Source organism: Lissotriton vulgaris, chromosome 7 (assembly GCF_964263255.1).
Source record: "Lissotriton vulgaris chromosome 7, aLisVul1.2, whole genome shotgun sequence".
Lineage (NCBI taxonomy): Eukaryota > Metazoa > Chordata > Amphibia > Caudata > Salamandridae > Lissotriton > Lissotriton vulgaris.
In genome coordinates, this window is record NC_141695.1 from 1,596,507,393 (window position 1) to 1,596,522,393 (window position 15,001).

The 15,001-nt window shown below is 42.4% G+C and overlaps 1 protein-coding gene and 1 long non-coding RNA gene across 2 annotated transcripts in view; one reads left to right on the forward strand and one right to left on the reverse strand.

The window, feature by feature from the left end:
- The window catches only part of LOC147706055 (uncharacterized), a 100,532-nt gene extending 94,417 nt beyond the window's left edge, over positions 1 to 6,115 (reverse strand). The window contains exon 1 of the long non-coding RNA XR_015297614.1: positions 6,037 to 6,115. This is a non-coding gene — a long non-coding RNA (uncharacterized LOC147706055). The remainder of the gene's footprint in view (positions 1 to 6,036) is intronic.
- LOC147706058 (phosphoenolpyruvate carboxykinase, cytosolic [GTP]-like) lies at positions 812 to 10,693 on the forward strand. The gene is made up of 10 exons (XM_086932505.1): positions 812 to 950; positions 3,799 to 4,022; positions 5,045 to 5,226; positions 5,419 to 5,622; positions 5,732 to 5,919; positions 7,479 to 7,641; positions 7,759 to 7,983; positions 8,085 to 8,216; positions 9,710 to 9,805; positions 10,191 to 10,693. Exons 2-10 carry the CDS (start codon positions 3,799 to 3,801, stop codon positions 10,643 to 10,645), a joined length of 1,869 nt encoding a protein of 622 aa, XP_086788631.1. The 5' UTR covers positions 812 to 950; the 3' UTR covers positions 10,646 to 10,693.
- The last annotated feature ends 4,308 nt before the right edge of the window (positions 10,694 to 15,001 follow it).

Below are 15,001 nucleotides of genomic sequence, written 5' to 3' on the forward strand. Positions count from 1 at the left end.
TTTTCTCATCTTCATTGCTTGATTTTTAGCGAGAAAGTGTCACTCATAGTCGAATGTCATCCAAAATTACACTGAATTTATGAAAATGTCACACATAAGCAATCTGAAACCTTCGCAGCTATGTCAGCTGCACATGTTGAAATGTTGAGGCCTGCCAATGGGGGTACACAACACTATTCCATATTAAATGCCTAGTGGAGTCTGCTGTGCGCTGCTGCTACGGGGCCCTCGAGTTACTCCTCGAGCCTGAATATACCGCCTAATTCTGCTAACATTGCACCTTTCTGTTTCTTTCAGTCCCACACTGTACTTCGGCCGCGTACCTTTCTGTTTCTTTCAGTCCCACACTGTACTTCGGCCGCGTCCAGAAAACGTGTCCAAAGTGAGCAAACACACCCCTGACGGGCCTCCTCGTTGCGCATGCGCGCTCGCGCTGCCATTACGTGCTGTTGGCAGCGTCCTGATTCAGGGCTGTTGTTGTCACCTCACCCGCAATCCAGAAACAGGCAGATCTCCTGCATCACAATCCGAGTAGGTTAAAGGTCAAGTACACAACGTATGAAAGCGTCACTCCGGTAGTCCGTCAACAGGACAAAAACACCACTGGAACTCAACGACCACTAATCTGATCAATGATTAGCCGCCGCGGGCCTTATTTTTCGTAGACAGTTTGAGGCCCTTTGTACTTAAGTCTACAGTTGTTTGTTATGGGCCGCGTTCCAAGTGGCTGGACGTCGCTCTCTGACGTCAGAGGCGGGCCTATACTTGAGGGAGGGGGGTTGACGTGCCCTCAACGACTATTTAATAGAGGCCAGGAGCATCTTTAGCCAACAAGACTTGAAGAGCAAAGGAAGAGAAGACCCCAAGAACCGAGGAAGACCCCGAAGATCTCGGAGGAAATTCGACGAACTGAGAAAGAGAGCGGAGCTGATTTTTACAAGAAAGAAAAAGTAAGTAAAACCATGAAGCGGATAGAATAGATTACTTAATTTAGATCATGCTTTAAAATATGTAATGCGTGCTTGTTTTCTTTAATTGTCAATCTATTAGTCACCTTGGTCTTTGTATTTGTTCTGAGTATTTTCCACACGGATATGTATTTCGCGCTGAGCAGGATACAATGGTAACTTTGTCACATTATTATTAATTTAGATTTTGTGTTACCTGCAGAGTACTGTCTTCTTTCTTGCTTTCTTCCTTTCTCGAATTTTGATGCTCGAAGGACTGTGTATAATTTTAGGGCTTATTTTATACTGTTGGCAACAATTCTACTCGCCTGGTATCAGTTTTTATAGAGTCGTCAACTGCGTGTGGCAAATGGGGTGGGGGGGGGGGGGCTTCCGTCTCTTATACAAGAGCTCTTCTCACATCACATCTTATAGGTACGATAGTTATCGACCTCAGGCAGATGAAAGGAAGAGTCAGTCCTGTTGAAAAAGGCATATCACAGCATTGGCTCTCAGCCAGCTGAGCTGTCTCACCACCGGCAGAAAAAATTCACGACGGGAAACTGTAGTCGTGCATTCTTTCCCAGCATCACCGATGCATCCGTCTGAATTTACAGGACAAATCGGCCTCGTTCGAAGCCCCTTAAAGAGAGAGCTCACAGACATCTTTCCACCCGTGTGCACTTCAGCTCCAAACCTTTTCAGATGCTTCATCCAGAGGCCTGAATGCAATATGTGTTGACAGTCGGGCACATATGTACATAACTCGAAAGTAGTCACCAGTTCACACGTCCGGCGAGGGACGTTGAGACTACATGCAATAAGGAAAATCCCCCCCCCCCCCCCCCCCGATTACTAGCAGATTACAGCAATAACCTGGGCTCATGGGCCCCTGAGGACACTGGGCCTCGGTGTCACTGCACCTGATGCAGTGGCGCCGAGGTGTTCCAGGTGGCTTTACTTGTGACTGAGCCACGCTGGAGCTTAATTAGCGCACATTCATTATTATGAGAATATCTCTTATATTGCGCTATTTTCCCATCGCTGTCCTTTGTACGTCTGTTCTTGCGGGATATCCGATTCCTCACCCTGACTTCTTGGAGTTTCACGTTGTTCATTCCTTGTTTCACTCACAATTACTCTGTCGGGGCCTGTGGTTTCTGCTCTCCGCGACTGTATGGGGTTAAAAAATGGAACCCGGGATAACATGTTAAAAAGCGCCCTTCATATTTTTAACCGATATTTAAGATATTTAGGGTCAGTAATTGAAATGTGTGCTTATATAAGCTATTTGTAGTATTTGTAAGTATATGCATATATAGGTTATGTGTAAGATACCTCGTCCAATCGGGAGTGCAGAGGAGCTGCACCTCTGTGTGTGCGGCACGTGCGCTCGATCCACTCAGGCCCTGGCCTCACCAGCACCGGCAGGAACCACACGGAGCTAAGGCAGGGACTGTGCGGAGCTTATGCAGGGACCGCATGGGTCTCCTGCAGGGACACCACGGAGCTCATACATGGATACCACAACGGTCACGCAGAGGTGTGCGGCGCTCGTGCACACACCACACGGAGCTCATGCAGAGACCACCTGGGGCTTATGCAGGAACGACACTTCGTTCATGCAGGGACCGAACGAGCTAATAGAGGCACTACACGCAGAGCTCATGCAGGCCCCTGCCTTTCCCCTTCATATTATAACTCTTTCCTATCGCCCCCCTTTGAACTATGCGGCCCTTCGCTTTGTTTCTCTCTCTATGCCCTTCGGTTAAATTAGGCTATAACCAGGAATTATACAACAGGGGGGGGGGGGGGGTCAAATTATGCGGCAAGGTTGACTAAATTATACATAAAGAAAAGACACATTATGCCACCCAGTGCAGTACATTTTGCGATAGTATTACTGCACACACACATATATATTATATATACGTAAAAGTACCAGTTTAACATCCAAATAGAGTAATAGGCCATTTAAAAGGTGCCCAGTGAATCTTTGCATAGGGCTTTCCACTGATTGTCAACACGGGTCGCCACGATTTTGGCAACTTTTGATCCGTATGAGCTAGAAACACCATTTTTTGTTGTTGTTAAAATCTGCAGATTATGAAGTAGATGGGTTATGTGGCAAATGCAGCAAAATCCATAGTTATGCCGTAAACTGTCACTGTTTTTCTGTCTTTCTCTACTCCCCCACGGGCTTTCCCCGCGTTTTGCTCTGTGTCAAATCCATAATTATGCAGAAAACTGTCACTGTTTTTCTGTCTTTCTCTTCTTTCTTTCCCCCCTTTGTGCTTTTCCCGCTCTTTGCTCTCGACTAAAGTCTAATTAGGAAAAATAACTGCCAGACCCCTAGAATGAGTGCCAGTGGGGCCCTCCACTGCAACCACCGTCTCAAATTAAGCACTATTGCATTCTCTCTCCGCTTCAATCCCGCATTAAACTTTACCAAGAAGTGTTTCTGGCCCTGAAGGGCCAGTTTGGGATTCTTTGTGATTGTAGATGAGTGGGATTGGTCCCGTTAATATGGAAAGGACACTTCACCATGCTTTACATTCAACAAACTGCCCAAGGACACTCCAGGTGGTGTGTGTGTGCCACGCAAGTGCTGCTAGTGGTGGTGCCCGAAACATACTGCGCTCAGCATCTTTGGTCGCCATCCTCCTGGCAGGGTGTTGCCGGCATTTACCAAACAGGGCAGGTGTTGGTTGCTCGTTAACAGTATCAGTCGAGAAAACTCTAGTTGGGAGCCGAGGGGAAGGGGTATCTCCCGTCTTTCCTATCTGTCCCTCATTTCCTTGATTTAAATGAGTAATTGGTGCAATGCTGACGCTCTTCGGTCTCTCCTAAGATGGCGCCCCTGCTGCAGACCGAGCTGAAGATCCCCAGCAGGATGGTCCAGGGGGACCTGAACAGACTTAGCCCAGACGTGAGGGCCTTTGTGGTGGGCAATGCCAGGGTGTGCCAGCCCGAGAGCATCCACATCTGTGACGGGTCCGAGGGGGAGAACGAGAGGATCCTGGCGCTCATGGAGGAGAGCGGCATGGTGAAGAGGCTGACCAAGTATGAGAACTGGTGAGTGAAGGGCGCCCTCTGCCGGCGAAGGGTGGGCTCTGTGTCCTGTAAACACTTGTTTAGATCACGACCCGCTCTTAATTAAGCCTTCTCTTTAGTAGTCGTGCCTCCAGTGCCACATGTGTAGCAGCATAGAGTGTAACATGTCTTTTACATACAGATCTACTGACCGGCTCGTTCCCTCACTGATAAACCCACTCACTCACACATACCTTTGACATTTTTGTAAATATGGGGAAGTCTGCTCATTTACTGCTAGTAGCTGCCTTATTACACATTAGGTAATATTATGGGAATCCCTGTTCAAAGTGCCCTGGAGACGTAAGCGAATATTAGTTATCACCCTAGAATAATAATGCCCAAATCCTTCAAGCCTAGCAGTTTTAAAGACTTATTTCACGGATATGTACATCATTTTCACGTCACCACTCTGAAATACAGGAGGAAACTAGTGGGGAGCAGCAGTGAAAGAGGTGGTCCGGGGCAGTGCTTAATTTGTAAAAGAACAGCTGCAGTGGCTGAAAGTTTTGTTCAGACCCCAGCGCCGGTGCTCTCGGTGGATGGGGGGTGGGGGGGGATATGGGCAGAACCAAATATACCCAGTCTTGATCCCACTTCATGACCCTTTTAATCGACCGCCCAACACTCATTGCCTCGTTGTCTCACTTTTTGCCCCTGACTTCGTTTTTTCCGTAACTGCCGTCCTCCTGTCCCCACTTTGTGTTTTATTTAGCTCTGGGTCAAAGTTTGTTAATGAAAAATGAGTGCTGGTCTTCAATGAGCGCTGGTGGGTCCCTACTGCAACCTCGAGCTCATGTTAAGATCTGGTGGGGGGTTTGAAGCTTTTCCAAATATACTCCATTACTTTATCCAAATCAGTCAACAGTGGAGCACATTCCCTGCACGTGTGCTGACCCTATGATTCACACTCATTCACAATTCTCCACGGCATTCTTCATAGTACATTTTCCATGTGGTATTTGTCTAAGAGTCCTGACGCAGTCCGTCCTCTCTTTCCACAGCTGGCTGGCCCTCACCGACCCCAGGGATGTGGCCCGAATCGAGAGCAGGACGGTCATCGTTACTCAGGAGCAGAGGGACACCGTGCCCCTCTCCAAGACCGGAACCAGCCAGCTCGGACGCTGGATGTCCGAGGGGGACTTCGATAAGGCGTTCAAGGCCCGGTTTCCAGGATGCATGAAAGGTGAGGGTTAAAAGACAGCATCATGCAGGGAGATATGCTAACGGCGACAGTCACCAGAATCACTTTTCTTTCTTTTAAATCGGAAAATTGATTAGCGAATTTTTCATTTGTGAAGTTCTTTGATTGGGAGTAAATTGTTAATGACACGTTTTACATATTTGTCCTTCATTTTGAACCCGTTTTGTTCCACAGGCCGCACCATGTACGTCATCCCTTTCAGCATGGGTCCCATTGGGTCGCCCCTGTCCAAGATTGGGATTGAGCTGACGGACTCGCCGTACGTCGTGGCCAGCATGAGGATCATGACCCGGATGGGCACCGACGTCTTGAGAGCCCTGGGCAGCGGCGAGTTTGTAAAATGCCTCCACTCGGTCGGCTGCCCCCTACCACTGAAAAGTATGTTAGTGACGTGTTCGTGTGGTCATTTCCTTACACCCATCCCTAAGATGACATGTGGCCAGTGAGTTCAGGCGCATTAGTGAGGCATCTTCTTGTGTGTCCACAGAACCCTTGGTGAACAACTGGCCCTGTAACCCGGATATGACGCTCATCGCGCACGTTCCTGAACGCAGAGAGATCGTGTCCTTCGGCAGCGGCTACGGAGGGAACTCCCTGTTGGGGAAAAAGTGCTTCGCACTGAGGATCGCCAGCAGGATTGCCAAGGAGGAGGGATGGCTGGCTGAGCACATGCTGGTAAGAGAGGGATAAAGGGATATTCTGTAGACTCAAAACACCAACAACATCTAAGGGCCTTATTTAGACTTTGGTGGATGGTTACTCCATCACAAAGATGACGGATATACTATTCACCTTATTACAAGTGCACTGCATCCTAATGCACGTGTAATAAGGCAGATGGGAACTCCCATCAACCTTCTTATAAGTGCATACTTAAAGCTTTACAGGAAAAGCGGGAGAACTTAAATATTTTCACACTGAAGGAAAGAGGTCATCAGAACCAATAGTTGAAGCTGATGAAATACTTATCAGGTGTAAAATCAGTAAAAGTGGTAAACACTTCTCATGGATAAAGTACTAACGCAGATTGATATTGGACCAGGAGGGAGCTGAAGGATGGGTGGATTTAAAACCTGAACATACTTTGAGAAGGAAACAGTAGGACCAGCTTGGATCATACCGCCTTAAAAGGAAGATGCATGAAACACTGTAAATTAATTTAAAAACGACCTTCGACAGAATGGAATACAACAATGCGGCCTATGTAGGGCTATCAGTGGAGACCATGTGCAGAGTAGTTTGCGTACTCACCGCAGTTGAACATCCACCTTTGTGTACTGGGTGAGATGAACGTGCATTCAAACTGCATGAAGACTGATTACACCAGCTGACCCTTGCTTGGTGGTGCGCAGAGTCTCAGCTAGACGTGCTCCAACGCCTCAGATGTGTTTATGAGGCTTTGGTCTGTGGTTAGTTCAGAAGTGCCTGATGCACCGCAGAGATGATCTGGTGCATGGTCAGTTTGCCTTCCTATATTGTGGAGATCACCTTAATGCATGCATGGTTGTTCTAGACATAGATGGATTTGCCCACAGTAAATCTTACAAAACGTTGGACCTGGAACCAGGTCTACACCTAACAGTTTTTAGGTGAGAGTTGAACTTGTTACAGCTGTGTGATGCGAAGTTCAAATTTAGTAGCATATTCTCTTCCTATGGTCTTGAGTGTAACTGAGGGTGGACTCTCTTAAAATGCTAAAGACACAGCATTCCTCTACTACTCATGCAGGCAGTAGTAGTCTAGATACAGAAGACTAAAGAGACCAACAAGGGAGTGGAGGGTGGGAAATCTGGAAACCAGGGATAGTTGGCGGTGGTAAAATTGAGGTCGGAGGTCCTATGAATGGAAATGCAGGAAATAGATTATGATTGAAGTAGAATCCAATAGATAGAGGACAGGTGGATGTGGCACCAGGTCTACAGCAGCGTTTCTTGTATAATATCACGCAAATGAATTGATAAAGATCCCAGATCCACTAATTATCGACCTTATCATAAAACCTCTTGCCCACAAAAATCTAGACCACACACCTCAGTGGTTAGAATCATCTAAAACTATCTCTTGGAAAAGAAATAACGCAAATATATTGCACCAAATATTTTGCTCTCCTGCAGACATGTGAAAAACTTTGTTTTGTTCAATGAACAGAATTATAGATCAAAGCAGCGTTCCCCATTTTGTACAATGATTGATGCTATATTAAGTAGTAAGCAACCAACTCTTTTTTTCCTCAGATATTGGGCATCACAAACCCAGATGGCGAGAAGAAGTATTTTGCAGCCGCCTTCCCAAGTGCATGTGGGAAAACCAACTTGGCCATGATGAACCCAACTTTGCCTGGCTGGAAAGTTGAGTGTGTGGGAGATGATATTGCCTGGATGAAGTTTGATGAACAAGGTAACCTGCTTATTGTAGGGCTACAGATGACCTTTATGAACGTGTAATTTGAATGGTGTGCTACATTCTACGCACGTCTTCCGTTCCTTTCTAATCAACTGCTTTGCTCTGTTGCAGGTAACCTCAGGGCTATTAATCCTGAGAATGGATTTTTTGGTGTTGCTCCTGGAACGTCAGAAATGACAAACCCGAACGCCATGAAGACCATCGAGAAGAACACAATCTTCACCAATGTTGGGGAGACCAGTGATGGAGGCATCTACTGGGAGGGCATCGAGAAGACAGAGGAATCGGGAGTGACTCTGACCTCATGGAAGAACAAGGAATGGACTCAGGACAGTGGTAAGGAGGAGAATACTCTATAGTATGCATGTAACACATTCCAACTCTATTGTGTAGACTTGGTGTCTGATCACGTCTTCTCATATTTTCTTTCATTCTAGATGAGCCGTGTGCCCATCCCAATTCTCGTTTCTGCACTCCTGCCAGCCAGTGCCCCATCATTGATCCGGCATGGGAATCCCCTGAGGGCGTGCCCATCGAGGGCATCATTTTTGGAGGACGGAGACCCAAAGGTGAATATTCTAAAACACTCTGAATAGAAGACATACTGCACACCTTCAGTTCAATAGCTGTTTATTTGATCTCTGTTTAGTCAGATAACTAAAAAAGAAACTTTTGGGGCATGTTGTATAAAATAACTGTTGGTGGATTGCACTTAATTTGCATGGATACGAAATCACCAATAATAATACTAGTGAAAGATTCTGTTAAATATTTGTACTCAGCAAAAATGTCACTTTAAAGAGAAGTAACTGGAAGTAATCATTTTAGTACAAGTGCAAATAATATAATCCATTAGTTATTGGAGAATTGTGATTAATGGGGGTTCAGCTCTATTTTGTGTCTTTGCTCTTCCACTATGATCACTCTTTGGTAACTGTTCTAAGCATGTTTTTCTGTTTTCTGACCTTGCTCTAATCATGTTTTCTGTAAAGGGAGATTTGTGCATTTCCTACTCTTTCTGTCAGTATCTACTTCACATTACTCTTGTGACAACTAGTCTCTAATGCCTCTGTGTTCTAATAGTGAATCTCCATTGAAATATGCTAATCTCTTCTACAGTATGCATATCCTTAGGTATTTGAGTGTCTGTGTTCTTTTTAACCTCTCATTTTCTCATCTAACCTACACACAGTTAGATCCTCACATTTTTACATTGGATTTTTCAGGGTAACCTTTTCCCTACCTGGGTCTCAGTCTTTCAAACTCAAACAGTGATTTTTCACATCATTTATGACACCCTTGTTCAAGGATCAGAGATTATTGATCCATCTGAATCGTAGCAAAACTCGCTCAGTGGACCAACGCGTCCATTGTAGAAATCTGTGTGTATCCTGAAGGTCCAAGGTACGAACTATCCTGGGTTCACTCAATCTTTCATTCTTCTGTGGTCACTTAAATGAGTTACTTTAAGTTTGCAACTAATTACCGCCTGTTATCAGCAACCTGAAAAGAGACAAATGGTAAAGATCCCTAAATAAGCACTGGTATTCCTATTATGAATAACAACCCCTCTGCCTAAAATCCTAATCAATTTATCTCCCATTGTCAAGAGACCTGGAGACCACTGTGGTTTACACGATGTTAAGACCACATCTCTCTCTTACATCCAGTGCTTTAAATGGACAGCATACCGGCACTTCTTTAATTTGACTCCTCAGCACTGCCGCAATACATTTAATGAGAAAATACCGGCAATTCTCAGGAACAAATACGTGCTCTGAATACAGACTACCAGCACCTCTATATTTCCATTTAAACCACCTCTCACATCCATAAACTGTATCCCATTACCAACATTTTTTCACTGATAACAGCATCCCAAAGCTTTTTTGAAGCCCTGTTGGCTCTAGATAGGGCCAGACGAAACAATCTTTTATTAAAAGACATGTCCTTGTATAGACATAGCACTGAGCCGTTGAAGTCTTTAAGTTCTATGTACAAAATGCACATGATAGAGATATTGTAGGAATCTTGTCTGAACACACCTTCCTCTGATTTTCAGGAGTTCCTTTGGTCTATGAAGCACTGAACTGGCAGCATGGAGTATTTGTGGGGGCGGCCATGAGATCTGAGTCAACAGCAGCCGCAGAGCACAAAGGTGAGTCAAACTTCAGGTGTGCCCTATAAAATGCACTACTGTGACACCTGTGCGCCAGAAACTACCCCGACATTCAAATGATCGACTGACGTGAACATTTCTTTCTGCCTCTTCTCAGCCTGAAAATATTAATTTTCTCCTCCCTATAAAAGCTTCTCTTTAAGACTGATAGCCTGACATGTTACAGACTCTCCCTCAGGCCTCTTATGCTCACAGTCACACTGACAATGACCTCAATGTCTTGGTTTCCCCATATGCAAGCTTACCTCCGATATACTTCATTGTAAAACCTACCTCTCTGAATGTAAACAAATGTGCGACCATTATGAATATCTAAAATAATATAAAATAAGATTGACATGTTCCTATTACCCTGTATTTTCAGGTAAAATCATCATGCACGATCCTTTCGCCATGAGACCTTTCTTTGGTTACAACTTCGGCCGCTACCTCGCCCACTGGCTGAGCATGGAGCACTTCCCTGCTGCCAAACTGCCCAAAATCTTCCACGTCAACTGGTTCCGCAAAGACACACAGAGTAACTTCCTCTGGCCCGGCTATGGTGAGAACTCCCGCGTTCTGGAGTGGATGTTCCGAAGGATCAACGGCGAGGAGTGTGCTGAGCGCACTGCCATCGGTTATGTGCCTACAACCAAAGACTTCAACTTAAAAGGTCTCAAAGATGTCAACATTGCAGAGCTTTTCCACTTGTCCAGGGACTTCTGGGAAGAGGAGGTGGAAGACATCAAGAAATACTTTGAAGAACAAGTCAATGCTGACCTCCCATATGAAATAGAGCGGGAGCTTCTCGAGCTGGAGAACAGAATTAAACAGATGTGAGCTTCTGGTCAAAGAGGGGTTCATGAACCATTATGTGAACAGAATTCACCAACACTTCTGAGAATTCACTCACTGAGAACCAGATAAAGGCCCAGGAGTAATTGCTCCTAGATTGGGATGTAAAGAGTGTGGACATACGTATAGCCAGCTCAGTGAATACACAGAGGCACAGTAGAGCTGGCCACTTTAGTACTGTCTCTTGTATGCTTGGAATTACTGTTTACGTTTATCTGTACATTATGGCTATGTTAAAAGTTGTTATGTATTTGAAGCCAGTGGATGCTTTGAAGATTTCTTGTGATTTTACTAACCTCAGTCAAATCCATCAAGGCTGAGCTTCAACTCAGGGATTTCCGAACATTATATTTGTGAAAGTAAGAGAGGGAAACATGAACTGTGCAAAGGAACCTTGGTGTTTACATCTTGTTGTAGAAATTTGGAATCTCATTAGTAATCCTGGATTTCAAAACCATTTAATAATGATGTAAATTCTGCACATTGTATCAAGTTAGCCTCTTTGTTGTAAATAATTAAGCAATGCTATATGAGAGAAAGAGAAGCAAATGCTATATAGTTGAAACCTGTACAGTGTATATACAGTCCATATTTATTTTTAAAATGTATGTGTGTCTATATATTTCAAAACGATTTGTTTCCAATTCAATACATTTTAAAACAATTGTACATTTATTACATCCTATTTTTCTAAGACGTATTTTCTGTAATTTCAATTGTTTTTCATCATTGGTCTACTATTTATTAAATCACTTGTTTTTTACAAACCTTTGAAAGTGATCCTGATTTAGATAAGCATGAGGCAACCCTATGTTTCTAGGAACACAAGCTTCTTAACTATGAAAAAATATTGATTTTTCACGATCTGATTGCGCAGTTTTTCCTATTTTAGACGGTAATGTGTAACATCTCCGTCTGCCTTAAGTGCTTCCTGACTAATAACTTCCGAATGCATGATTGCTACAAACTTGTATGTTTTTATAGAGGAACATGATCACAGAGAAACTTACTATTTTGGGATGGATGAAAAACGCTTTTATTTGATATAACTCAACAATATCTTCGTAAGAATGCTTGAGCAGCACAAGTCGTAAATGGAGAAAAACATTACTTGTTAACATCTCATTTCAGTGCCCTCCGTGTGGCCTCATAATAATCCACACAACAACTTAATCTGAGTTTGATAGGGTTTAATTATACATTTAGAAACAAATCAATGTAGACCAATCTGAACAAAATCATTTAAAAAACAGAAAGACCAAGATAAAAACAAATCTCCTAAAGAGATTTACTCTATATGGTGCAAAACAGACATATAACTCTATGATGATGATACAGACGATCAGGAAAACTAATTGAGTTTTACATTACATCTGAACATTATCCAAAGTAAACATGAACAAGCTACCTCTCCCTACAATACTGTAAAAGTGCAACCCTAAGCTAAGAAGCATTCGATAAGGGTAAAATCAGAAAGGTGTCAGCTGTTGGACTCTTCAGTAGAATATGCTCCAACCATGGGTCAAATAGCAGAAAGCCACAGAAGTAGAAGCATACGTCTGCTCCCTCTGAAAATCTAAGATAACTCTCCTGCAACTCACTTCATTCATTATACAATATCAGTTGCAATCAGAGTAGACAATCCCACATGATCTTTGCTGTTGAATTTCCATAGTGCAAGTACAACTGGATACTTCGACCACCTTTCCCACATCGATAAGTTGCAACTTCGCTCGTCCTTGGTCATTCCTCTCCTCCCCCAAGAGAACTCGCCTCCTTGCTCGTTACTGCACTTCTCCTTGCAGTCTAAAGAAAAAAAAACATCCTATGCTAAATAATGAGGCTGTCTCTCTCCATACCTACAGTGGGAAAAAAAATACTAGTACATACATTCTACACGGAAGGTTAAATGCAAATTACATTTTAAACTCTAAACTTGAGCATGGACCAAACTGTTTCTCGAGGCCCACTCTAGCCAACTTTAGTAGTGCACAGGGTTATAGAATATGCACATTTCTACACTACACACACAATAAATAGAGCTCTTTAATACCTGTATAAATTGTAAATTATTATGAAGATATAATTCTAAATACACCTGCTTGAAATAAATCCTCTTTACACCTACAAATGCTTAAACATAAGTTTACACATTCAAATTCAATAACCTCACAATGGGACACATTTATGTTAAATTATCCTATCACATTAATGTAAGAGTCACATAAACCTTTATTAATCACGTTCTATATGTGATTTTAATCCAGGTTACGCGTTTCGTTTTGCAAGCGAAACATGTAACCTGGATTAAAATCAACCTCCGAGTGATCGCTTTATTTGTTTACCTAGAAATATATATATATATATATATATATATATATATATATATATATATATATATATATATATATATATATATATATATATATATATATATCTCCACCAGTGCTGGTAAAAGAGTAACGCTGTCCCGGGCGGTCCTGTTGTAGCCACCAGCAGGCTTCCTTATTCGCTCCACAAATCTTCAAATTTCCGAAGAAAACAGGACACCCAGAGTTTCAGTTAAAGGATTTATTTGGCAGATGAACAAATCTCCACGACGCGTTTCGCCATTACGGCTTGGTCACGCTCGTGGTGCTGACAGCCATTTTTAAAACCCAACACCCTAGTGCACGTGGTTTCCATCACGGAAATGTGGCAGACATCTTGTAACATGTTCATAAATAGGACAGATAATTGGTTTCAATAATATAATTACTTATTACAACCAAAAATTGTTCTGAAGGTTGAAAAGACACGTACTTATAATGCAGCAACATTCTCCTGATGTCAATTTAAGTCCCATATTTAAATGTGAATTATAAACAAAATTACATTATCATGCGCGGACAATCATATATAATTCATAATGGTCATTAGTGCGCGGACAATCATATATAATTCATAATGGTCATTAGTGTGCATATTGTTTCAAATTTATCGCTTATAGTTATAAATGATCTAGAAGCATACCACTGTAACAATCCTTCTTTTTGATTGGTTGTTACGATGAAACTTCTATGTCATTGGTTCAATCATTGTTGCCTGGAAACCCAATAATCACAACGTCATAATATACAAACTACCGTGAAAGATAACCTTGCACCCCATTTTGATGCAAAAATACCAACAACGACTGTCGTATAATAACATTTCCTTACAATCGTGCTTATTACCGCCCTTTTCCAAAGATATTGGGTTGACCGGTTGTAATATTGCCCCTGTGGGCATATGATTTACCTAAACCCGGATCATGCCCAAGTGGGATTTTGAGTAGTTGATTGTCCAACAGTATAAAAAGTTTCCAACTAATAATGTTGCCCATGTGGGCATATTTTTACATAAACCTACATCTCGTATACATATGTTTATATATATATATATATATATATATATATATATATATATATATATATATATATATATATATATATATATATATATATATATATATATATATATATATATATATATATATATATATTTTCAGTTTTCATCCCCAATCAGTGATACAAAATATCCCATATGGGGAATTCGTGAGGATGAAACGAAACTGCTCAGAGGACAGGAATATGAAAAAGGAAATTATTGAAAGCACAAAAAGACTAAGAGGAAGAGGATACTCAGAACGTGTCCTAAAAAAATGTACAAATAAGATTGAGAGAATATCACGCACAGAAATTTTAATAAACAGAGTTAGGAAACAAAATGCTGTGGAAAAAACTCAACAGATTCCAAGACTGATACTAACATATAGTAAGGAGTCTCACAAGATACGTCAGGCAGTACAAAAATTCTGGCCTATCCTCAAACAAGACGCAGATATGGCTAAGTTAATGGGGACGAATCCCCAGATCACTTTCAAGAAAGTGCCATCAATAAAAGACACCATAGTTCAAAGCCACTTCAACCAAAGAAAACAACAAAAGAGCAAAAATCCAAATTGGCTGGAGAAACAACAAAACGGCTTTACTAAATGCCAAGTTTGCAAAGCATGCAAAATTGGCATAAATAAGAAAAACATAAGAGATCCAGAGGGAAGACTGATTGAAATCCGGAAAAAGATCACATGCTCAACGCAATTTGTGGTGTACGCCATCCAGTGCAATTGTGGAATACTATACATAGGAAGTACAATCTGTAACTTGAAAAAACGGATCCTGGAACACATCAGGGCAGTCAAAAATAAAGATTTGGCCTATGCCACAGCGAAACACCTGTTAAGTTGCCAAGGAGGAGACTGGAGAAAAATGTCGTATTTTGCAATAGACTCCGTGGAAGAACACGAAAGGATGGGAGATC